This window comes from Daucus carota, chromosome 5 (genome assembly GCF_001625215.2).
Source record: "Daucus carota subsp. sativus chromosome 5, DH1 v3.0, whole genome shotgun sequence".
NCBI classification, from domain to species: Eukaryota; Viridiplantae; Streptophyta; class Magnoliopsida; order Apiales; family Apiaceae; genus Daucus; species Daucus carota.
This window is the reverse complement of record NC_030385.2, coordinates 45,306,185-45,330,924: the sequence shown is the minus strand read 5'-3', so window position 1 is coordinate 45,330,924 and position 24,740 is coordinate 45,306,185. Positions and strand designations below refer to the sequence as shown.

Below are 24,740 nucleotides of genomic sequence, written 5' to 3'. Positions count from 1 at the left end.
TACTATCTCTCTTTTATATATTATCAATGGATCCCACCACATCACTCACTTTTCTTTCTCTTTTCTATTATTTTATACATATTTCTTAACCTCCGTGCCTAAATTCAATGTAAACAACTGAAGGGGATAGAGGGAGTACGAGTTTTTCATACCTAGACGAGAAGTGAGTTTCTTGCATGAATATGAGAAATCAATTTTTTTATTTCATCTATATATATATATATTTCAATACAAAACTAAATCAACAACTCCAAACTATATTGCAATATTAGTTAAATAATTTTTCAAAATAATTAATATTAATTGTTTACAAAATTTTAAATTACCGACATTTATTCCACTAGTCAACCAAATACATGATATAAAAATGATACATATTTAATTCAAGTCTTGTATTATCAAGACATAAAAGTAAATAAATTTATTAATTTAAGAATTTATAGGAGGTCAAAATAAATTCACACAAACAGAGTTTTTTTCCGAAGGAAATCATACAAACAGAGTTGATCAATAATTTAATTTATATAGAGGCTTAAATTTAAGATAAATTTATTAATATTTAAAAATGAGAAATGGTTAACGAAAATGGTTGATTTGGCCTAATCTTAGAACTTTGGTAATTCTCTTCGATTTCGACAACGGTTAAAAATAAAAAATAATACAATCATTTCAATTAAATATATGTTTCTAAAAATATTTGAATTAGTTGCCCACTTTCATTATCAGCTTTCACAACTTTTACATCATCAAGATAGTTAAACTTCTCAATCAAATATTTTTGAAGATTACTGATATTGTCGAATTTACATGACAAAGTTGATATTTTTTTTAATAAATTAGTTGAAACTGTACGATATATATAATTTTCACCTTAAATTATTCATTTATCAAGACTTAATCGATAAAAGAAAAAGCAATAGGGATATGGTAATAATTTGAGACAAGACGAAGGATTGTGCACGGTAGGGGTGTACGCGGGTCGGGTTGGCCCGGTTTAGGTTTTTTATCGACCCAATCCATTAAATTCGGTTTGCTAATTTTCGAAGCCAACCCATTAAAATTAATTTATAACCCAACCCAATTTGTCATACTTCGGGTTGGGTTGGTTTGGGTCGGTTTGACGGGTTACTAAGTACTAAACGTAGTTTTAAAATTGCTACACAACCTATAAATTATAGAGTATTAAAACAAGTTCGGACTTTTAAAGAATAGTAGCTTCACTATCGAACTCTCAAAGGCAAGTAGACGAATGACAAATGTGCAAGGAAGATATTTTAAAAGAAACTCGAGGAAAGATACCAATGTTATAATTCAATTTTATCACACCAATGTTATAATTTCAATAGAGTAGCTATATTTTATATATATACAATTTTGTTAGATATATATTATATATATATAATGTATTTTTATTAAAATATACGCTCGGGTTGGGTTGGGTTGGCCAAATAAAATCTAAAACCATGCCCAACCCATTAAAATCGGGTTGGAGCCGATTCAACCCAATTAAAAAACGGTTTAAAATTTTCGGTTTGGTTCGGCCGAAAATAGGGCCGGTTTGGGTCGGTTGTTTCTCTGCTTATCTGTGGGCTTGACCACAGTTTGTATAGATTGTCTATTCTCCTCTGCATTTCAATGGGCTCTTGTTTTCCTACCGTTGCTGGTTTTAGGTGTGAGTTGTGACTACTGGACTCGTGTTTTTTGTCGCCTTCTCCCTGGGGTCATACCGAAATCATTTTAATTTAAAAGTTGAGGATTAATTGAGATTAATTAATAATTAATTTTGATTTTATAATTTATTGAATTGGTTAAATTTTTGATTATTTAATTAATTATTTGATTAATCGCCAATCGATTTGATTAATTTTTGATTAATATTTTTTCTGTTTTTCATAAATTAAATGTGATTCTTTTTTTATAACATTGACCTAAATTTCCGGTTATTAGGAGTAAAATAATTTTCGATACCCACAAATTTTAATTTTTTATTTGCTATAAGATTTTATATTTTTGCTGAGATTAAATTTATATTATTTTTTAATATATTGAGATAAAAAATATAAGGCCAACATAATTATCAACATCATATTCATAATTAGTAAATTTATGAGATTCCAAATACTTTTTTTTATTATTATTATTTCACATCAATCATATGTGGAAAATCCTAGATAACAAGATATTTTTTTTTTAAAACATATTATCAAGGGCTTTTTTTATTCATAACCACGATTTCAATCTTATTTCCAAAAATACTACCTTATCCAATCTTATTTTCAATGATACTACCTTCTCTAAAATATTTTCAAAAATACTGTGGTTGCATATGCAACCATATATGCAACTACAAATCCTGATTTTAAGTTCCAGTTTTCAAATGTCATTTTCGACCTCATCATTGGAATCGATATATATATATATATATATATATATATATATATATATATATATATATATATATATATTCTGAAACTTGAAATCAGGAATTCAGTTGCATATATGGTTGCATATGAGGTTGTATTCAGTTGATTCTATTGTAATCCAATGGCCCCGCCAGGGGCACCCATACATCAGTTGCAACTTACAGTTTTCCGTTGCATATGAGGTTGCACGCAACCTCATATGCAACATCATATGCAACTAAATGCAACTGAAAACTGTAAGTTCCAACTGAAGTATGGGTGCCCCTGGCGGGGCCATTAGATTGCAATAGAATCAACTGAATGCAACCTCATATGCAACTAAATGCAACCTCATATGCAACTAAATGCAACTGAAAACTGTAAGTTCCAACTGAAGTATGGGTGCCCCTGGCGGGGCCATTAGATTGCAATAGAATCAACTGAATGCAACCTCATAGGCAACTAAATGCAACCTCATATACAACTAAATGCAACTGAAAACTGTAAGTTGCAACGGATGTATGGTGTGCGCCCCTGGCGGGGCCATTAGATTGCAATAGAATCAACTGAATGCAACCATATGCAACTGAATACAACCATATGCAACTGAATTCCTAATTTCGAGTTCCAGTTTTCAAATGTATATATATATATATATATATATATATATATATATATATATATATATATATATATATATATCGACTCCAAAGATGAGGTCGAAAATGACATTTGAAAACTGAAACTGAAAATCAGGATTTGTAGTTGCATATATGGTTGCATATGCAACCACCGTATTTTTGAAAAATATTTTCAAAAAGGTAGTATTTTTGAAAATATTTTAGAGATTTGAAAATAAGATTGGATAAGGTAGTATTTTTGAAAATAAGATTGAAAAAACAATATACAAGATAATTCCCCTATTATGAATATGTGATTGGTTCCATCCATAATTAATAATAATGAGATTTTTTATACACATAAAATACCCAACTAAAATCAATCATGATAAAATATCATGTATTAGTTTATTTAAAAAAAATTGATGAAATTTTTTGAGATATGTTACATTATCGAAGACCAACTCCCACGTAAGCTGTTGAGACACAGATCCAGAATATTAAGACATGAAGACAAAATTATAAAAGTACGAAAGAATCCTTATCCTATAATTGTCATCATTATATGGATGTATATGCATTGCTCCCAACAAATGATAAAACTGCCCATCCTACTATTCAAACTCCAGGGCCCACACCCCATTCCACTTCAATATAAATAAGCACACCCTTCTTTCTTAATCCCTACATTCATTTGGTGTTACACAACATACAAATACAATCTTTTTCGATAAATTTTAGTGGAATTCAGTGATTCAGCATGTTGGCTATATTTCACAAGGCCTTTGCTAACCCCCCTGAGGAGCTGAACAGCCCTGCTTCTCACAAGACAGGCTCTGAACAACCGAGGCTCCCTGAGGAGACTCTCCAGGAGTTTCTGTCGGCTCATCCTGAAAACACTTTCTCCATGAGTTTTGCTCAGTCTGCTGTTCTGGCTTATGTTAAACCTGATCAGCCTTCCGGCCTCCGCCATCAGAGGTAATATTCTCGGGACCAGGAAAAAATATTACTTTTTCCGAGTTTATTATGTTATCGGGAGTAAAATTACACTATCCAAGGAAAAAAAATTACTTTATAAAATTATTATTTAATCAAGATTTAATTGTTGTCAGAAATATTAGTTGGCTCAATTTTGATTGGTGTAGTTTTTATATATAACGGGTCGATCGTTATTAAGAAGCAGAAGTCAATCAAAATAAACTAAACTTATCAAATTTATGTTTGTCTATTTGCAGGTTGTTCTGCGGGTTTGATGATATATATTGTCTTTTTCTGGGAAGCTTGAACAACCTCTATTCCCAAATTAAGCAATATGGATTGGCCAAGGGAGCCAATGAGGCCATGTTTGTGATAGAAGCTTACAGGACGCTTCGTGACCGCGGTCCATACCCGGCTGATCAGGTTCTAAAGGACCTGGAAGGGAGTTTTGCCTTTGTTGTCTACGACAGCAAAGCCGGAAAAGTTTTTACTGCACTGGTAAGATCACGGTAGCACTAAACAGGCAGATATCTAGTAGAAATGTTGTGTATCAAGTAATTGAAATTTTGTATGATCTTGCAATGACAGGGATCGGATGGCGGGGTTAAGCTGTATTGGGGAATTGCTGCTGATGGCTCAGTTGTGATCTCTGATGATCTGGAGGTTATAAAAGCAGGGTGTGCAAAATCATTTGCTCCATTTCCGAAAGGGTGTATGTTCCACAGCGAGGGAGGGCTGATGAATTTCGAGCACCCGATGCACAAGATGAGGGCAATGCCGAGGGTTGACAGTGAAGGGGTGGTTTGCGGTTCCAACTTCAAGCTGGATGTATACTCTAGGGTTAACAGCATTCCTCGCGTCGGAAGCCAGACCAACTGGACTGAATGGAGTACTCAGTGCTGATGGATTCTTGCTTTCAGTTGGTTGTTTCACTTGTGCTTTCATCTTTGGTACTTTTGTAAAGGAGTGATCTGTACCACAGATTTGCAATAATATGGTAGTTTGAATAATCGAAGTTTAGATACAAGATACAATTTATTAAAAACGCGCTATAGTGAAATCCAAATTCATAAGCTAACTTGAGAGAACTGAAAACTCTAATTCTCCCACGCAAATAGGTCTGTAATTTCAACGCAAATAGGTCTGTAATTTCGAATCAGGCGCAATTCGACCAAAAATAATCGAGTCGGGTCAATCAGCTTGTATAAACCAAAACCTCTGACCAAAGTTGACTCGTTTAATTTTACAAGTCGAGTCAATCCGGCTCATTTAGCTAAATAATCCATTTTTGAGCCGATCTTAACGAGTCGATCGAGCCGCGGTATTATCACAGGGTCATGGGGGTATGCATAATTATATATACTGTTCTACGTAGAAACATTAACATTACTGGGAATTTATCTTGCCCATATCGTGTTACAATGAACACTTTCGAGGTTGAAGGGGTACGAAGCAACAGAATTGTGCAGTCACCTGATAGTATTGCACAAAGTCACCGGGTACAGCGATTCACGCATTAGCCAATATTAAATTCAATACTTATGCATCAACATATATAGTAAATACAATAAAGGAAAAAAAAAAGGATGGAAACAACACTAGTCAAAATTCCGATTACATAGAGGTCCAATGATCAGGAGAACTTGAAACTTTGAGGTGCTAAAACTGTATCTTCGCTCCAGCACAACCTCAAGCCTTCCACATGTCCGCAAATTCATCTTGCTCCAATGGATTCGACATCTCATGCATCCTCCTCCTTGTCTTAGCTTTAACTTTCTGTGCAAACTTTCCTGACTTTTTCTTTTTCTCTAACGCACGAATCTGAGATGAAGAATATAATGCAGATGAGTCGGACAAAATTGAAAGTGGAACTATGATGCAGTACTTTAAATAAATGAAGCAACAAGGAAAAACAAATCATATGGAAAGTGGAAACACATTCTTCTCTATTTTTAGTCATATAATCATGCGTTAAGCTATCTTCAGTGAAAAACACACACACATTAATAAGACTAATGTAATGAAAAAATCAGGTTCACAATCCCTTTCAAAACTTAGAAAATCAAATTATTTGTGAAACTTATAAAACAATGTATTCTGACCTGGTTTGGAGAAATATATAATGGATTCTCGTACAGTGTTGGGCCTCCAAAACTTCCACCAAATATCTTGATTGGATTTAAGCAAAATCTTGGACCAACCTGTTCACGTATTAATAAAATGTGATAATGAATTACAAGACCCTTACTGTGTTTACTGATGAAGTGTGCAGCATACCTCAATAAGGGTCAATTTATCTAGCCCTCCTCGGTCTATTTTATCTGCTCCAGTATGAGGGCAGGAAATCTGGTTCATATATAAAGAGAACATATATGTAACTGAACCGCATAATAAACAAATAATACTAGATAACAGTTGATAACTAACTTTGTAGCATGAAGAACATTTGTAACTGATAATTACTTGCTCAGAAACATGCACACTTAAGCTCCGATTGGTTTGAAAGAATGGGATTACTAAATTGTGAACAAAACTAAAGCTGGTAGAGAAGGATTGTATGGGGGAGGGATGTAAAAATATGAGAGTACAAATACATGGTCATAGTATGGGACTAGGAAGGTAATACCTCTAGCATTCAAAAAGTGAGTCTACTAACTTGTCAACTAGAGATACAGTCATGGCTAACAATTTTTAATCACGTAAAAAAAAAACCATCTCTGGTTTATTATTGTATCAGATAACACCACATTTTCTTTAATGCCAACCTGATAATTCCGGAACCATACGTGTCCATCAACAATTGAGAAGACAAATACATGGTCATAGTATGGCTTGGATTTCCTGTGATCCTTGGGAGTTCCAAATATCTGAATATAGAAAAGGAGAAACAAAAATTTCAAATTTAGTCATCCAGTTTTACTATCAAACTTTTATGCGTACAAGAAATGTTATGTCATAACAAAAAGTTTTATTTATTTAATATCTTTAAAAGCACACAATTCCACAGCTTAAATGTGGCTACCTTTAAGCAATCCATAATGTACAACATTGACAGTAAGTTGGGAAAATGCAAAACAAACATTTTTATATAATAAATAGAAATGCTGACAACGATATATGCTATAATTGACATACTATCTAAACTTTGCAGCACCATAAACTGCCTAAAAGTTGTATTACTATATATGCCTTAACATTTGTCTTTCGTATAGTGTGTATGAAATATGAACAATCAGTTTGGCCTCCAAACTACAAGAAAAATGAAAAATGATAGCAAGATCCTAATATTTTGACATCATAGTTCATATATACAATATATCAGTATGTGCACAGATACAAATGTACATACAGTTTTGAAAAAATCCAAACAATCTAAGACGAAAAGGGATCCTGAGCCATCATACAATGTGGATTACTACATTACAAACTAAGAAATTACTAAAACCTCCTTGCATATATTAATTTTAGGGAAGACCAGACTCTCACCCATTCTTTAAATTTGACGGGTCATCCATTCACCGATATGTAAAAAGTAAAAACAAGTTGGCACACAGAATGAATTAATTATTGTACCCCAACAGAAAGAACTAACTTAATTGTCTATAGAAACAGACTACATGGTACCTGTGTGATCATTTCTTTTATGAGTTTCCAGTGCGCGTCTTTCTCAAAATTTGTTGTGAAGGACAAAAGGGGACGTGACCCATTAAGATGATTTCCAGTAAGCTTAAATTCTTCCATAGTTTGAACTTAAGAAAAGCAGAGAATATCATCAATATATTCAGGTAATAGATACATATATAAAAGCATCAAACTGAACCCCCCCCCCCTCTCGAGAACAGTAAAAGAGTTACAAATTCAGTCTAGGGTAAATTTTCTTTTTTACCTGCATTAACCAAGAACTTGATAGATGGACCACTGGGAGACTTTGTCATCCATAGATAAAGATCCTTGTGTTTCCGACACTGAGAATCAAGAAAGTGAACACAAGTATAACACTGTAAGCATAACTGCATAAGAAAATCTTCAAAACCAGTTCCGGCCGGGTACCCTCTAGTTAGGAGTCACAATCTCAGGTTTCGGTCCGTATTCATATTTATAAACATCACAGATTCATTTCTTTCAAGCTATATTAAGGAACAAAATATGCTTAAAGGAGTAAAACTTTGATAACAAAACATTTCCGATTATATTAAGTTTAACAACACAGTGCCCATGTCATTCTTGGTTTTTGTGATTTTGCCTCCATCATGTTAAAATTAACACCCCTCCCATCGCTTAACCAGTAACTACACACAGCAAAAGGAAACAATCTTTGAACACTGACCTCAAAAAATAGACAAGAAGAGCAGCTTTTGAGCTCAACAAGCTCATTCAAAGTAGCTCCTTTAGTCGACTTCGATTCAACTTTGCTATCTTTCTTACAATGAGGCAATAGTGATACCACATTCAACATCAATTGCCTATACCTAATCATCACAATCACAACAACCCCACGATAAATTAAAAAATCTCAAAAACAATATATTTTTAAGCTCGATAAATTAATAATTTTTTCCGTTCCAAGGGTAATAACAGAAAGGGGTACCTATAATTGATGCGACGAGTACAAGTAATGAGGACCTTCTCCTTGTTTTTGAAAGTGGCTTCATTTTCATTGTTAACGACAGGCTTGTCTTTCCAACCAAGAAGTGTTCTTTTGGGCCTTTCTTCAGCGACGAGCTCTTTTTTTGGCTCTGGGATTGTCTCTGCGTGCTTTCTCTTCTTTCCAATTTTCTTCATCTTTGTGAATTGGAGAGATTGGGAGAGATCGAGAGAGAGATTGGCGTTTAGGGTTTAAGAGAGATGCTAGGGTTTAGAGCAAGAGAACAGAGGGGACGGTGAGGGTGGGCGTGTGTAGTAATGGGTTAGAGAAACAGCGTCAGGTTTTGGGCCCGTTAAGATGTGGGCTGGTATATGTGTAATCGGGTACAACTTTTTTGAGCTTGTTTGGCACCGCTTTTAAGTCACGAGTTAAAATCTGTGTTGGATTTTAAAGTGAATTATATTTTTTTATAATAAAGACTTATAATTAGAAGTTAGTTTGAGATAAATTTTTAGTAATCTAATTTTGTTATTCTTTTTTGTACCAGTTATTTATAAAGGATCCTTATATCCCGAATTAGATGAGTACGTTTATTTTGGACTCGTAATGTAAAATGTGTTGTCAGTTCATTTTTGTAATTTACCTTTAATTTTTTTATTATAAATAAATATTTTATTCTTAATTTTCCAATTACAGGAAAAAAATTCAAAATTAAATTGATTATGCATTGATCGAACCCGGATGTGCTAGACAACTGAGGATAGACCCGCACTCGGACAATCCAATCGTGTTCGTTCATTGCTACTACTATTATTATTTGACTTGCTACTCCCTCTGTTTTAAAATATAAGTCGTTTGACTTTTTGGCACACATTTTGAAGTCCTTTGACTGTATAGTTAAAATTATTATTTTTGAAATTTTATTTTTTTGAATAAAAATATATGATTGATATTATAATTCGGAGAAAGAAGATTTTAAAAATAACAATTTTATCTAAACGGTTAAAAGACTTAGAAATGTGTGCCAAAAAGTCAAACCGCCTGTATTTCAAAAGACAGGGGGTACTTACTAAACCATGTTTTTATGAACTGAATCTTTCTGATTTATGGTGCTGACTGTTGTGCTGAAAAATAATAACAAGATTATATGCATCTGGATACTATTGTACTTGAACAAAAGCTTGAAACTATTTTTAACTATATATATCTTCAGTTCAAATAAAGAATTCCTAGAATAAGGCTTTTAGCAGTGGCATACTGACATGCCTCACTTGAAGGTTCCAAGTCCCACACCAGCTTCTCCGCCGTATGGTGCAAAAGCTTCTCGCGAACTGGAATAATAAATGTAGTAGAACTGAGATAGTATGCAAGTGAAGAAAGTGAACGCTGCACCTGCTGCAAAGACACCCTTTCGTACAGTCTGGCAAGAAGGAGGGTTTTGGCTGAAAATTGTGACATACTTGGTGTGATAGGCGTTTCTCACTGAACCAGCTAACAAGCATGCCTCGGCAATGATAAAGGTCACCCTAATTAAGTCCGACATAGAATATTTTCAAATAAGTCGGTGTAACAGATTAATTGGCAATAGTCCAAATATTGAAGACGAGAAGCAGCTTGATGAATTGATAGTGTTGAAGAAAGAATTTGAATCATACCAGCATAATATGAAAAGTAGAAGTGCAAAAGACCGGGAGCCTCCAGTCCTTGAAGCCTTTCCAAAACAGAAACAACGGCTTGCCACCATTATGATAGCTTGACTGGCCATGAGGAACAAGAAAGCACCAACACCGAATCCAGTTGAAATGTCCGAGTCATAGACACAGTAATTGTAGTTCTGTTCTGAATCCTGTGTTGTCGTGGCCTGCAGAGGAAGAAGATTATTATCTTCTCCTAGACATCTGACACTAACAAGCATATACTCATTACCAGAAAGGATTTCGGGTCCAACACTATTTCAGGACTAATAAACAGGCGATCTGAATTTCAGGCTAAAATATGCATATAACATTATACCGGGAATATTATCAAAATTTTAAACAAATAAGGAACATGAGCATCAGCATTGTTACTTCGAAGTTACAAGTATACATTCATCCTCAATAACACTACAATTGCAGTCTGCAGACCAAATCCAACCTCAGTAGTTATGTGTATAATGGGAATAAGCGGATTGTTAGTTTATTAACTCATAATTTCTAGTGCATAGCATTCTTAACTTACTCAATGAACAAGAACATTCCTTAGAATTTAGTTCATTGATAAATTTCGATCAAGATTTTAGTAAGTGAGGGAACAATTACATAATTCCACAATGAAACTGTATAATGATCATAATTTTAAAATTATAAATACAAACACCAGAGAATCAAAAAATTGGGTCCGGATCCCTGACATACGTATGATGCAACATACTATCAACGGTTTTTTTCTGGCGGAAAAATCACTCATTCTACCATTCTGAACGTATGTTGCTTATAATCGATTGTTGTTTATAATCGATTATTGTGGACCATTATCCCAGGAAATTTGTATTGTGAGCTACTAAACTAACCCTAGCCCTGTTCAACCACTGAACACTGGTGCTTCCAAACAAACATATCCTACACAAGGACCCCTCTCAACTTCAAATTCGATAGAATTTTGATATCTCGGCTCTTAATTAAAATTTAGTACAAAATTTATTTAAAGCTCGGATTGATCTTCAAGAATTAACCATATCTCCGAATCCCGACTATTTCAAAATCCTTGTTCCGTCACATATATTATAACCAAACAAAACAGACAAGGAGATAAAACTAGCGAAAACATACAGTGCTTCTCCGTTGTTCAGCAGCCACAGCCAAGCCAAAAGCAATAACATCGAAAACGAAGACGATTATCGAAACCAATTTAGACGCCATCACTTCAATGCAGAAGCTTCAACAATCAGCACGCTCAGAAAAATAAAGAAGAGTTGAAATATTTAATGCAGAACGATAAATAAATATACCGATATTTATCTACACCGAAAATAGGTCGATCGAGACAGAAGAACAATTAAAGTTAAAAACGGACGATGGATAGCGATATGGATCGTGTAATGATGGATATATTTCTCCTTACAATTTAATATCAGTCGTGTAAGTCAAGATTTTTACATTCTGGGCTTCTGGCCTATGTGCCACGTACTAACGAGTTATGCCTGCACTTTACGCAACCTCGTACTGCGAATCTGATTCGGTCCTATTTTTTTGAAGAGATTTCTTGATTTTCGGGGTTTAGATTTTTGCATTATGTGGATTTTTGGAAAGTCGCGGAGCAGTTTGCCTTTTCGACCCCTTTCACGTTTTACTTACTCCTTTTAATATAGACCGCTTGACTTTTTGGCACACACTTCTATGTCTTTTGACCGCTTAATTAAAACTGTTATTTTTAAAATTTTCTTTTATAAATTGTAATATTAATTTTACATTTTTATTAAAAAAAATTTATAAATAATAATTTTAACTCTACGGTCAAAGCACTTACAAATACGTGCTAAAATATCAAGCCACCTATATATCAAAACAGAGAGTATTTTTCTTTATTTTGGTTGCTAGGCTGATTTTGCATTGTTCAGGAGAACTTTTTTCTGCTTTGGGCCGACTTTGTCCCATTGAAGTGCATATTTTAAAATTTAAAAATTATTTATGATCTGAATCAAATGGAGACTGGTTTAAAAAAAAAATGGAGACTATATTTCTTCCTATTGAAATATGTGCGTATTTTAAAATTGAAAAATTATTGATGATGTCACTAAAAGTCTAAAACAAATGGATACTACATTTCTTTGAATAAAGAACGTGCAATTTCCATATATAAACATATAAAAATATATTTAAAAAACTTTTATAATAAAACAAATCCCGCAGAGTAAAATTTAAAAAGGTAACTTACGTGATGTATATTTAATTGAGAAAAAAATTTATTGATAAAACCTTTATTGAATTATCGGGTCGATTTTTACATATTAAGCGTAACCGAACGATTTCAAACAATTATTTTTTTATTTGATTAAGAGTTTATATTAAGAAACATATTTAAAATGATGACGACTTATTCGTGTTAATATTATAATTTGATATGTGCATTAAATTTTTTTGTTTATATATTTTTAAATAAATAAATATTTGAATTTCAAAAATAAAATATAAAGAAGATATTCATTGTATTGATTAAAATTGTACTTCGCTCTTGTACCAAAAATATATCCCTTCAACTTTCTGATATTTACTCACTACTTGCCTTACTACTAATGTTGCAGACTTGCAGTGTCTAAACAGACTAAACAAACATAAACAAGGAAAGCAATGCTCAGTCAATTTTCAACTTTCCGCGATTGTTATTAATTACCATACCCACGACTTTTTTTACTGTATATAAAATACCTTCATCTTGTAACAATTTACTGCAAAAAACTACAAAGCTGATACACTGATACATTACTAGACAGACCAGAGACAACAATGGGGTTTACTTTGGCACAGCTTGCTAGCGCATTGCTACAAGGTTCCAGATGGAAAAATGCTGCCCAGCGGTAACATTCTGCAATATTTTTTCGAACGCTGATTTACCTTTTTCTCCGGATATTTCTTCAGTGGCGGAACTAGGATCCTGAAAGAAACAACTACTAAAATACATAACTAAGAGCAAGTCCAAGAGTGTCTAGTTCAAGCCCCAAATATAATATAAAATATCATGTCCTAGTAATTTAGGACATACTTTAGTAATTTGAACTCCAACAATGTGCCTTATTCTCACAATATGCCTAATATTTTATTATTAAAAACTCTCTTTCATCATTAAAGCATAATATAAAAGTAGAGAGAGAAAGAGAGTGTTGATGAGAATTTATAATAAAATATAGAATAGGGCAAGGAGAGATGTGCCCCAAAAATAGGGCTTGGGGAGGTTGTCCTAGTGATATAGGGCATCACTAGGACATTGTTGGATCAAGTTTTTTCATCAATTGCCCTAAATTATAACTTAGGACATGAGATAGGGCATCTCTTGGACTTGCTCTAAATATATACTTTACTCTTAATAAAAAAAATTGTACTTTGTTGGTTATTTTTCAGTTATTTTGCGCCCTTAGCAAAAAGATACGAATGTCTATTATAATAATCACTCCTATTGGTGATACAATAGGTCCAGCAGTGGCGGAACCAGAAGGAGCTAAAAAATTTTATTAAGCACCCCTAAGCAATTTTTTCCTTAGCCTCATGGTATTCTGAGTTGAAATAAATTCGAGTTCTGGTATGCTTGTGATGACATTGAAAATAAACATGACTGCAGGAAAAGTTTGATTAACCAAGCCAAATGTAGTTTGATCGCGAACATGAGCAGGAGAAAGGCCAATATAAGAATCTGGCGGTCTGATGTTGCTCAGCTTCTGCGGATTGGCCTACACGAAGAGGCATGGTCGAAGGTTAATGTTTCACTAGAAAAGACTTTTAATTTATTTTCGTGCTGGTTTATGTTTAAGTCCACACTGACAGATGAATAATCTGCAGGTTGAACGAATAGGTAAAGAAAAGATTTGTAATTTATTTTCGTGCTAGTTTATGTTTAAGTCCACACTGACAGATGAATAATCTCCAGGTTGAACGAATATGTAAAGAAAAGATTTTTGATTTATTTTAGCGCTAGTTTATGTTTAAGTCCACACTGACAGATGAATGATCTGCAGGTTGAACGAATATGTAAAGAGCAGTTTATGGTCTCAGCATATGCCCAACTTTATCAATTTTGTGACTGCGTTTACCTCAACTATGATCCGATGAGCAGTTGTAGCAGGTAATTACAATAAAGAACGAGTTCATCAATTAATGATTGTTAGTTTAAAGTGGCTGTATATTGATATCATTTTGAGCACAGTGAATTGTCAGATGATGTTCATGAAGCAGTGTCGAGTTTAATATATGCTGCTTCAAGATGTGGTGATGTCCCGGAGCTTCATAGTATGAGAAACATGTTTAAGAAACATCTAGGCCAGGGGTTTGAAAGGAATTGTGTTGAATTGGGACCTGGAAACAATGTCTATCCTCAAATAAAGCAATATTTAAGCAGAAAACTCGTCGTGCCAGAGGATGTGAAGCATCAACTGATGAATGATGTAGTGAATGAAGAGAACATAGCTTGCTTGCGAATATCATTCAAAAGTGGCCAGGACATTGTTCCAGAATCTCAAAGGGCGAGATATAGCAAGACGAACAGGAGACAACAAGGTGCTACATTCAGAAATGAATTGGAGTCTGAAGATATATCAGTTACCAAAAACCGTGGGTGGCAGAGTTCATCAGAAATTGTAGCTGAAACTCAAAAGAAAGCCAGTGATCGAAAGCCTAGCTTTAGCCATGTCCACCCAAAGCTTCCTGACTATGATGACTTGGTTGTGAAATTCACAGATATGAAAAAAAAATCTGCGCAGAAATATTCAAACAGAAACATGATAGAAAGGCTGATCGCGAGACATTACTAGCTTATGAGGACATTAGTGTGCGCATTCAACAAACTGCCTTTTGTTTGTGCTGCATTTTCTGTTTGCATAAAACATTGCCAGATGGTTTTAGTTATTTCCTTGAAATTTAGTAGAATATGACATTTTAGTTGATTAATAAAGACTCTTTTCAATATGTCCTTAAGTAATGGAAGATTTGGCTCAGGCGCTCACATAACAAATTAACTGTATGCATAAAATTCAAAGGATAGTTTCAACTTGTCAAACCAAACAACAAAAGTTTTCTGAACCCTTGTTTAGCCTTGACAGAATCTTCAGCAGTCTCCCATTTCTTTCTAGAGGGAGGTGGCTCTGCCCTCGAATAAATCTCTGATGAGGGGGTTGACGTTTCCATCACTGAAAATTCTGCTTCACCTGTAGTATATATCTGTTCATGAGGAATTATAGGTTCAACAAAACTTTCTTGGCCAAAGTTGCTAGAAGCTCTCTTCTTTTCATGAACATCAAGTGCCTTTGGTGTTATCTTATTGTCACCTTTCATATGATCTGATTTTTCAGATTGGCTATCAGTCAGCACTTTGAAGTTTCCAATTCTTGATGTGCCAGTGCCTCCATTCTCGTCAAAAGCATTGCCTTGTGAACTTATGCTAATACTCTTCTCGACCGACAATTTAATGCACAACTCTGCAGAGTTATCAGATTTCCTAAAATTATTAAAAGGTTGAGTTTTACCCAAAGTACTGAAGTCTTGTGGCAATGTTGTCATGCTATCCTTCTTTTCCAGGGTTTTAGATGCGGGATAAGATAAAGTACTTGATGCATCTTGGCCTCTATTTTTTTCTGAATTCTTTGTGGCATTACTTAATTTTTTATTTCCAACTCTAGGTGTCTTATCAGATGGAAAAATCTCACCATCACTTCCTTTTGTGTTGTTCCTTCCATGTTTGCCAGAAGAGAGTTCATGAGTTATCCGTGAAGCAGCCAGACGATCAATGGTAGAACTCCTAAAGATTGGTTTTTGCGGTTTATCAATACCAGAAGAGGAACCTCGGACATTTACCTTTTGTTTCATCATGGACTCAGTGCCTGTTTTCTTTCTCTCTTGTAAAATCTCCTTTGTTGACTTAGAAGTGATCATACCTTTGCTCGAGCTTCTTTCAGCAATTCTGTTTTGGCGACGAGTCACTAATTCTTCCATTCTCCTTCTTTTTTCTTCTTCCTGTGATTAGGAAACAAGAAAGAGGAATCAGAAAAGCAAATTGACTTGCAAGTATGCAACTATAAAATACCAATCAACATCTGTGAATAATCATAGAATACCTGGTCCAGCTTGCTCTTATGAACAAAAGTTCTGCTTCCACCAGGGTTTTCTCTTCTCGTTATAATCTCAGACATTCTTTTCCTAAAAGAAGAGGTTAACATATTAGATTTTGTCTCCTTGTTAGTGTAGTTTCTTTCATGAGCTCCACTGGCTGGTCTTGTGGCTTGCTTACCATGAGATGCCAGGTTAGCATCAACAGACCTAATTGGCTTACCAAGGGTGTGGTTTTTAACGGCTTTAGTAAGTAGATTACTATTTCCATGATCCATCTCAGGATTCCAAGCTTTCGTATCATACTCAGAAACTTTGTCCCTCCCACCATGTTTTAACCTTTCGTGAGGCTCCAATCTAGAAGCAAATGACAATTTTTCACCTGGCCTTTTCGTTGTAAGATATTTTTTCTGCAGAGACTGAGGATCCATAACATTAGACCTCGAAGTTGCTTGCTTCATCAAAAGATTCTGAAAGGTATCCCAGTTCACATTGCTTTTCTCCCCTTCAGAAACTTTAAAACCTGCACTGCCAGTTTCTTGTGCTGAAACATCATCTTGTCCATGTACATGTTTATTACTCTTGCTTCCTTCTGTTCTTTCAAGACTTTGACTTGATCCAATGTGTCTCGTAGATGATCCAGCAGCTTCCTGCTCCTTTTCTTTAAGGGAATTTACGTTGATGGATTCATCCTCATCGGATGAAATCAAGGAAGTGCCCCCCTCCCTGTCATTCGTAGATGTACTATACTTGACGTTTCTAATAATGACCTTTCTTAAAGACTTCTTCCTATATTTTCTCATATGAATTTTCTTAGTTGAAGGGTAGCTTTTCCCATACTTCTCATACTTGTCTAAAGAACCACTCCCAGAACTGGAATCACTGGTAACACAGTTACCCTCTTGTTCTGCAGCCCGTGATGATTTACCACGTAAATACCTTACTCTTGTCCTAGAAGAATATTTATGATTGTGGCCTTCATCAAGACCCAGGATATCATTTCCAATGTCCCGGGTCCCAGACATATGTCCTGCATAATACCTAGAGGCCTGAATACCAGGGTACTGATCTCCAGGATACCGAGGCATATGAGAAAATGCAGGGTACTGAAAACTGTGCATGTACTGCAGAAGTTGATCTGTCCGTAGTATTTGCAACTTTGCATCTGTTGCAGACAACCATTTCATTGTACTTCATTTTCGCAAAAAAACAGAATGCTAATAAGGAGAATTAGTTTTTTTTTATAAGAGCATGAGCAAAATATCTCTTTCTAACATAACATAACTTTTTTTCACTGGTCCATCTGTTTTAGCAGTCCCAACTCACAAGGTGAAATCAGATTACAGACTCAGAAAATTTTCAATTACCTTGGTTATTGTCAACATTAGCATGACTTGCAGTTGATTTTGGTGCTGATACATCAATTGGTTCAGTCGGTTTCCTTGTAAAGAGCCTACCCTCCTGAGCATTAATCATGAATGCTGGGCTAGATTCATCATCCTTTGTTGGTACGTCGTTCCTCCACAAGCCATCACCATTCTTTTTATTGCATAATGCCTTGAAGTTTAGACATGCTACCCTGAGTAGGAAAAGTGGCAGTGGTAATCATACTTCAGAAGGCTAAGAAATTAGCACTGACCTTGGTGTAATCTTGTAATCTAAACTCAAATGAACAAATTCACTTAGGTGAACAGGCTGTGCTTGAAAATTCAAAATCAAATAACTAAAACACTGGTAATTGCAACCTTAAACGCGAAGCTCCAAAAGCATCAGCAAAAAAGATGAGGTCGTCGATATGATCCATCTCAAATCCTGCTACTAAAGCTCGTGCATAAGCCATTGCCTCTTCTTTCTGGAGTACAGCTTTTCGAGATTCCAGAACATGCTTAAGATGATCCCTGTCATCAGCAAGAAAAATAGTTGCTCTAGAAGAAACTATAGCTATCATATGCAATAGGATAAACAGAAAGATGATCTTACTTGGAATTTTCATCTTGCATAGCATTATCAGCTCCATATGAACCGCCATTAGACTGAATCATATTAAAAAACATCGACAAACTTTTGTAAGCTTTCAGATTTTTTGACACAATTACTTATGTTGTAATGTTTATATGCAACAATAATAAAAAAGATACCTTTTTAGATTCATTTGATACAGCAGAAGTTTTAATCTGAGCAAGCTCTTGCTCTAACGAAACGAATCTCTCAAGAACTTCAGGCGTGCCAACGAATTTCACAAACCTGATCCGCAAAGAAGTGAGTATAAATTTGAAAGATCTTCCCGGTTAGTACTGGAAAATGCTTCATGCACAAAATATTTCACAAAATGACATGTGTTACATTTTGATTGGAATGAGCCCCGGTATTCACATAAACAGCACCAATTTAAACATTCCACCTCAATTGTCATATCAATTTGTGCAAAATTTTGTACCCAATTTTATGCATGTAGCATTATGCGTTGTATAGAAATGAGGCTAATAGTCACCTTTCTAAAGTTGCTTTTGTGAACCAAGGAGAAATTTGAGAAGGTTGGAGACTAATGGAGTAACCACCTCTAGAAATCTGATGTTTAGCGAAGCTGAGATGAGAGACGAATGGTTCCAGCAATCCAGAAGCTAATTTTTCGCTTGCATTGCCTCCGAAAATGATCAGATCGCACCTTGTGTAGCCAATATTCAGAACATAACAAAATTGTTAATCAGAGTAGAAAAATTGATATGAGCATGCAATATGAAGCAGCTGGTGCATGGGCGGCTAACCTGGTTCTGGTAGGGGTAAGCCGAAAGACTGCATAATCAAGACGAGTTCTCGAGTTCATAACTGAATGCATACAAAAATTCAGCAATGGCCTAATGAAGAACCAGAACAACTATATGTATTTAAGATTGTTCTTTCTACAGAAAGATCCAGATTTAGAATCTAGTAAGTAGATGCCGACACTAAAAATTACCTTGGTTTGGTGTAGTATACAATTCACCCAGTGAGTTGATGGCACAACCCAGGTCAAATACCGAGTCCTTTTCTAAAATCAGGTAAGTGCCGAATTTTGAAACAGGACTTATGCTTTTATAAACTAAACTAGGAGTATCACAATTTCATATGTAATCTTCTATATAATCCGGACTAGTACTGGTATCTGAAGATATCAGTACTGTATTTTGCTATTTCTCGATAAATTAATATTTTTCTCGATCCCAGCATGACAAAGACGGTGTATATCTGACTTGAATAAATTCATAATTTTTAACAAATATATATATAAAGGTATTCATTCATCGAGATTTAACTGTGTACATAAACGTGGAGTATCTAACTAAGGCGTTCACGTGGGAGCCATGAAGGCAGATGAATGTAGCAACTGCACCTCTCAATAGGAGAGGAGGAGACACCCACCCACCGCCATTATTGATTAAGGTACGGGTATGTTCACAGATAGCTTTCTGGTTTTCGGACTAATTAAATTTGATTTGTGAAGAACTTAACAACATTTGTTAAGGGTTGTTTTTGATATACGGAAGCTGATCCCTGACAGCTAAGTCCTGGCTAGGACGTCCGTGGCGATAGTTAAAAGTCGGTGATTAATTACTGATTAATTCATACTTTTAGCTCGATGATTAAATCTTTGATTTTTCAATTAATCTTATATTACTCCTTCCGTCCCCCTCAATTGTTTACATTGGAGGTGGACACGGAGACCAAAACAATGTATAAAAAATGAGTAAAGTTAAATGAAAATTGGGTAAAGTGGTGGGACCTATCAATATTTAATAATAGATTTGAGATAGTGGAGGAAAGTAGTGGGTGTAATAGTAGTTTTTATTGTTAAATATATAGTAGGGGAAGATAGTTGGTGTAATGAGGGAAAAACTTACTATTTATAATAACGTAAAGAAATGAGAAGTACATCCCAAAATAATAACGGTAAAGAAATGAGAGAGACAGAGGGAGTATGTTTTTACCGATTAAATTTGATTCTCGTTTTCTACAACACTGGTCATGAATAATGATAAATGAAAATCAACAATTTCTAATTCTGAGTAACATGACTAGCATCGAAGCTCCCATAACAGATTCGTTCTCGATCGCTATAATGATATCGAGGTACGTGGTACTCTAGCAGGGCTATGTGTAATTAAAAACTCACCTCTGAGGCTCCTCTTAATTTTCTTGCTCTTCTGGTTTTCTTTCTACGTTGTCTGTCTGAAACAGAGTTAAAAAAAGCTCGGTTTAGGAAAAGATCCTGTTATGACCTTACACAGCAGATTCTAAAACATATGGTTTGTTAAGCCTCTTAGTTTTCTTTAGGACTTTAGATGGTTGAGTTCCATGTAGGTATCGTAGTAGTAAACTGTGTCCTTTTGACTTAATTTTCTGGAAAAAAAATTTGATAAAAATTATCAATAATAATTTATAAATTATCCATGAATCACTTTTATTAGATTATTATAATTTTAATAATCAATAAATTATTAATAAATTAAAATTATTTAAACAAATATTTTAAACTCCAACTTATCATATTAAATTACGTTATTTTACCGTTTACACTCAGCCGAACCTCTATACATTGCCATTATATTTTACTGCAGCCCTCGAGAGTCATACGTGACACAAGTGCACCCAGTGACCCATATATACACAAATTATTTTTGGACAGGCATGGGTGGGTGCAGTTTACTACTCCCTCCGTCCCAACAGGAAGCTTACGCTCACTGTTTGCACGCATTTTGAGGCTCTTTTAAAGTATAGTTTAATAATTTTCTTTTTAAATTTTTTTCTTTTGAATAAAAGTTTAAACATCAAACTTTTTTTCAGAATTTTTTTCAAAAAAAAAGACATTATGGAATCATACTTTATAGGGTTCTCAAAATGCGTGCCAAAAAGTACCGTAAAGAACCTAGTGGGACGGAGGGAGTAGTACATTATTATCATCAGGTGCTAATGCCACTTGGAGCAAGATGAGGCTTGGAGGCATCGATATCCGCCACGTGGAACTGCGATGCATACTTGTTATGTCTATTTTCGCCTTCTTCTGAAATCACTGGAGGCTCGTTCAAAAACGCTGAACTGCTCCTTCTCCACCTGCAACCATCAAACACCACCCAAAAAAAAGTTACTTCAAGATGACAATTAATTTCCCAATCTATTGAAAAAAATTTATAATCTGAGTTCGGGTGTTAAGCAATTTAAAATTTTTTACCTTAAATTTAAAATTATGACTTAGTATTTAATATGACTTAATATGATAATATGAAATTTAAATTATTTGTTTTCAGATTATTTGACTGATTAATGAGTTATTAATAATAAAAGAAAAAATAATTTATTTATGATTTATGATTAATTGTTAAGATTAAAAAGATTAGATAATTGAGAAAAGTACTTTAGCTAACTTCTTATTCTAAGTTTTTAAATCAATTTTTAATTTATTTCTGATTTTAAATCAATTTATCTATCACATAGATAAAAGAAACAGTTTTAAATCTCTAACTTAAAGAATAGACAACATGTTCTTACTAAAATTGGTAATATAAAAATAATTATTCGTGATAAGTGACCGTATATACTTACCAGCCATTTTTAAGTATCAAGTTCTGCAAGCTAACTTCATTTTCATCCTTGCTTTCCATGTCCACCAATCTTTCTTTGCCTCTTGAGAGCGGAACAGAGCTTGATCTTTGATAACTTCTCTTTGAATTTTTTACAACTCCCGCTTCCTATCGAGATAACAACTAATCAGTTTAACGAAACTCGAGCAATATTATTAAAACCGAAATATTCAAAAATAAATTTCCAGGAACTCGAAAATTTATACCTTAGAAACAAGTTGAGTATGTTCTTCTTCTTCGTGCTTCTTCGACTTCCAGTAAGTATCGATTTCTTCCCTCGTGAGTGAACGATTCCTCTGATGCTTAACTGAAATTATTTCGCAAAAATATATTTATTTAACGTGATAAAAGTCTGTATACTAAATATTAATACGATAAATATTACGAAAATGAAGTAAATATATTACGAACCAGTTTTGGGATCTGGAACGTTAGAGTCCCAGCCAGCCATAAGAGAACCCATAAGCTAATGTGATGTGAATAATGAATATTGATGTCGAGTTTGTCTTGCTGTAAAAATATGACATTTGATATCTTATATAGCGGACGGGGCCTGTTAAGTATTAATGTTGATCTTATCTGCTAGGTTTTTATATGAATTTTTGCATAGTTCTATGTTGATAACTTACAAAGTGGAGTGTAGAAAATTGTGAAAGATAAGATAGGAACTGATGTAAAATATACTCTCCTTATCCTGTTTAATTTTATTCATAATTTTTGCTATTCGATACGTATTTAAATATTTTTATAAAATATAATTTTTCAATTTTTTTTAAAAAATTACCAAAACAAAATTTTAGGTTAGATTTTATCTAAATTTTCATTTAAAAAAGTAATTTTAATATATTATTAATCATATTTTATAAAAACATTAAAATACATGACACCCAGTGTTACAGAAATCGGGAATCGGACATAATCGGTTGAGCTACTGATTTAAGGATTAATCGGAAATCGGGGATTAATCGGAAGGATTAATCGGAGTTAAAATCGGGTTTATTTTAATATTAAAATATTATTTAATATTTAGTCATTATTATATTAGTTATTTAGTAACTAATATATTTACTAGATTTATAAACTCTATAATTATTCATATTTAAAGTAATATAGTATTTTAATTTTAATAATTTATCACATATACTTCGATTATGAAATATATATAAGGATTAATCGGATTTCAAAAATCGAATCGGTGGGCGACCTTGCAGGGGATTAATCGGGGATTTATCGGTTAAATCGGGGATTTTTAGAACACTGCCGGTAGGCCTGTACGCGGTTCGGATTGGTTCGGTTGGAGGGTAATAACCGAATCAAACCGCAACTTGCGGTTTTCTAAAATCTCAAACCGCGACCAAACCGTTGGTTAAAAAAAACCAACCAAATCCACCCACGTAATTGCGGTTGGTTGCGGTTTGAGTTGCGGTTCAACCGCTAAAATAGTTAGACAAAGAAGTTCTATCATACACTCTGATATAAGTTTCCATTTGGAGCATGAAATAAATTACAATCATGGACACATTGACTAATTTATACTGGGCCTTGCTCAAAGAGTCCAAATTTCATTAATTTAGTAACTTTTTTTAATTTATGTGAATATCTATATGTAAATATATAAACATATATAATAAAAATATTTAAATTTATATAATGTGCGGTTGGCGGTTGCGGTTGGTTTTTTGCGGTTTTAAAAAAAATGAATCCGCAACCAAACCGCAAATTAATGGTTATTAAAAAATCCATCCGCGATCGTCCACATTGTGCGGTTATCCATAATACACGGATCGGTTGCGGGTGGTTGTTGCGGTTGATGCGGTTGAGCGGATTGAATGTACAGCCCTAACTGCCGGTACCAAATATATCACACTACGAGGACGGAGCTGAGTATAATAAATATACTCGCTAGTGGTAGCTTGTTGATGAGTATGATATGAAAGTCGTATGTGATTTATCTGTGGGCGTGACATATTTTATTCTGCTAAAACCCACAGGATTTATGTAGCATGAAGATAGTAGTTATCCGTGACTACGACATCGACATTACCCGGATGAAACAAAAAATTGGTGCCACGTCAAATAATTCTTTAGTACTCAAATCAGTCAAGATCTATCTATAAATAAATAGGTCTTAAAAAAAACGGTTAAAACTTTTAAATATATTTAATTGTATTAAAATATTATTAAAACAGTCTAAATACCGATCAATTAAAAATATTAATATTTTAGTTTTTTTTTGCCATAATAATATTTTAGTTTTAGTGATATATAAATCTGAGTTCGTTGCGTTTATATACAATATTTACAGAAAAATATTAACATGTTTATTACAATATTATAAAATTTATTAAATTAATATTACATTATTTATGTGCAGATGAGATGACATAATAATAATATTATTATAAGGGTTTGTAGTGTGTGCTCATGTGCATATGCTAAGCACTAACATTTATAAAATTGAAGGGTTTTGATTGGTTTGGTTGTTGTAAATGTAGGCGGTCCACCATTATTAGGAATAGAGCATCTCCAAGAGCCTCCTTGTTGGCTCCTAAATATAATATAAAAAATGTGGCTCTTAGTAATTTAGGACAAAGTTAAGAGTGTAAACTCCAACAATACTCTCTACATCTCTTCTCTATTTCATATTTTATTCATATATTGGGCTCCACTATAACAAAGGAGAAGGAAAAATAGAGGTGAATTGGAGGGAAAGATATTTTTATTGTGAAAAAATAAGTTAGGAGCCATGT

The 24,740-nt window shown here is 34.0% G+C and overlaps 5 protein-coding genes across 8 annotated transcripts; 2 read left to right on the top strand and 3 right to left on the bottom strand.

Moving 5' to 3' along the window:
• The first annotated feature begins 3,701 nt into the window (after positions 1-3,701).
• LOC108220341 (stem-specific protein TSJT1) lies at positions 3,702-5,010 on the top strand. The gene is made up of 3 exons (XM_017394080.2): positions 3,702-4,000; positions 4,258-4,498; positions 4,589-5,010. The coding sequence occupies exons 1-3, from the start codon at positions 3,783-3,785 to the stop codon at positions 4,901-4,903; spliced, it is 774 nt and encodes a 257-aa protein (XP_017249569.1). The 5' UTR covers positions 3,702-3,782; the 3' UTR covers positions 4,904-5,010.
• Positions 5,011-5,452: 442 nt separating this feature from the next.
• LOC108219660 (ribosome biogenesis protein BRX1 homolog 2) lies at positions 5,453-8,918 on the bottom strand. The gene is made up of 8 exons (XM_017393147.2): positions 8,589-8,918; positions 8,328-8,469; positions 7,887-7,965; positions 7,625-7,749; positions 6,766-6,867; positions 6,278-6,346; positions 6,103-6,201; positions 5,453-5,821 (listed from the first exon to the last, which is right to left on the bottom strand). Exons 1-8 carry the CDS (start codon positions 8,780-8,782, stop codon positions 5,690-5,692), a joined length of 942 nt encoding a protein of 313 aa, XP_017248636.1. The 5' UTR covers positions 8,783-8,918; the 3' UTR covers positions 5,453-5,689.
• Positions 8,919-9,664: 746 nt separating this feature from the next.
• LOC108222394 (uncharacterized) lies at positions 9,665-11,648 on the bottom strand. Its single transcript, XM_064094322.1, has 3 exons — positions 11,396-11,648; positions 10,241-10,446; positions 9,665-10,111 (listed from the first exon to the last, which is right to left on the bottom strand). The coding sequence occupies exons 1-3, from the start codon at positions 11,483-11,485 to the stop codon at positions 9,853-9,855; spliced, it is 555 nt and encodes a 184-aa protein (XP_063950392.1). The 5' UTR covers positions 11,486-11,648; the 3' UTR covers positions 9,665-9,852.
• Positions 11,649-13,069: 1,421 nt separating this feature from the next.
• On the top strand, positions 13,070-15,128 carry LOC108221844 (uncharacterized). The gene is made up of 4 exons (XM_017395698.2): positions 13,070-13,140; positions 13,899-14,031; positions 14,293-14,399; positions 14,481-15,128. Exons 1-4 carry the CDS (start codon positions 13,070-13,072, stop codon positions 15,082-15,084), a joined length of 915 nt encoding a protein of 304 aa, XP_017251187.1. The 3' UTR covers positions 15,085-15,128.
• Positions 15,129-15,272: 144 nt separating this feature from the next.
• Positions 15,273-22,092, bottom strand: LOC108222901 (COP1-interacting protein 7). Of its 4 annotated transcripts, none has more exons than XM_064094809.1 (10): positions 21,953-22,092; positions 19,141-19,201; positions 18,867-19,040; positions 18,514-18,619; positions 18,356-18,408; positions 18,121-18,273; positions 17,743-17,954; positions 16,384-17,540; positions 15,976-16,282; positions 15,273-15,747 (listed from the first exon to the last, which is right to left on the bottom strand). In XM_064094809.1, exons 1-10 carry the CDS (start codon positions 21,957-21,959, stop codon positions 15,317-15,319), a joined length of 2,661 nt encoding a protein of 886 aa, XP_063950879.1. In that variant the 5' UTR covers positions 21,960-22,092; the 3' UTR covers positions 15,273-15,316. The 4 variants fall into 4 exon arrangements, with proteins under 4 accessions (XP_063950879.1, XP_017252355.1, XP_063950878.1 ...); XM_017396866.2 differs by lacking the exon at positions 21,953-22,092 and adding exons at positions 20,526-20,581; positions 21,303-21,444 and having other exon boundaries at positions 15,273-16,282; XM_064094808.1 differs by having other exon boundaries at positions 15,273-16,282.
• Positions 22,093-24,740: the final 2,648 nt, after the last annotated feature.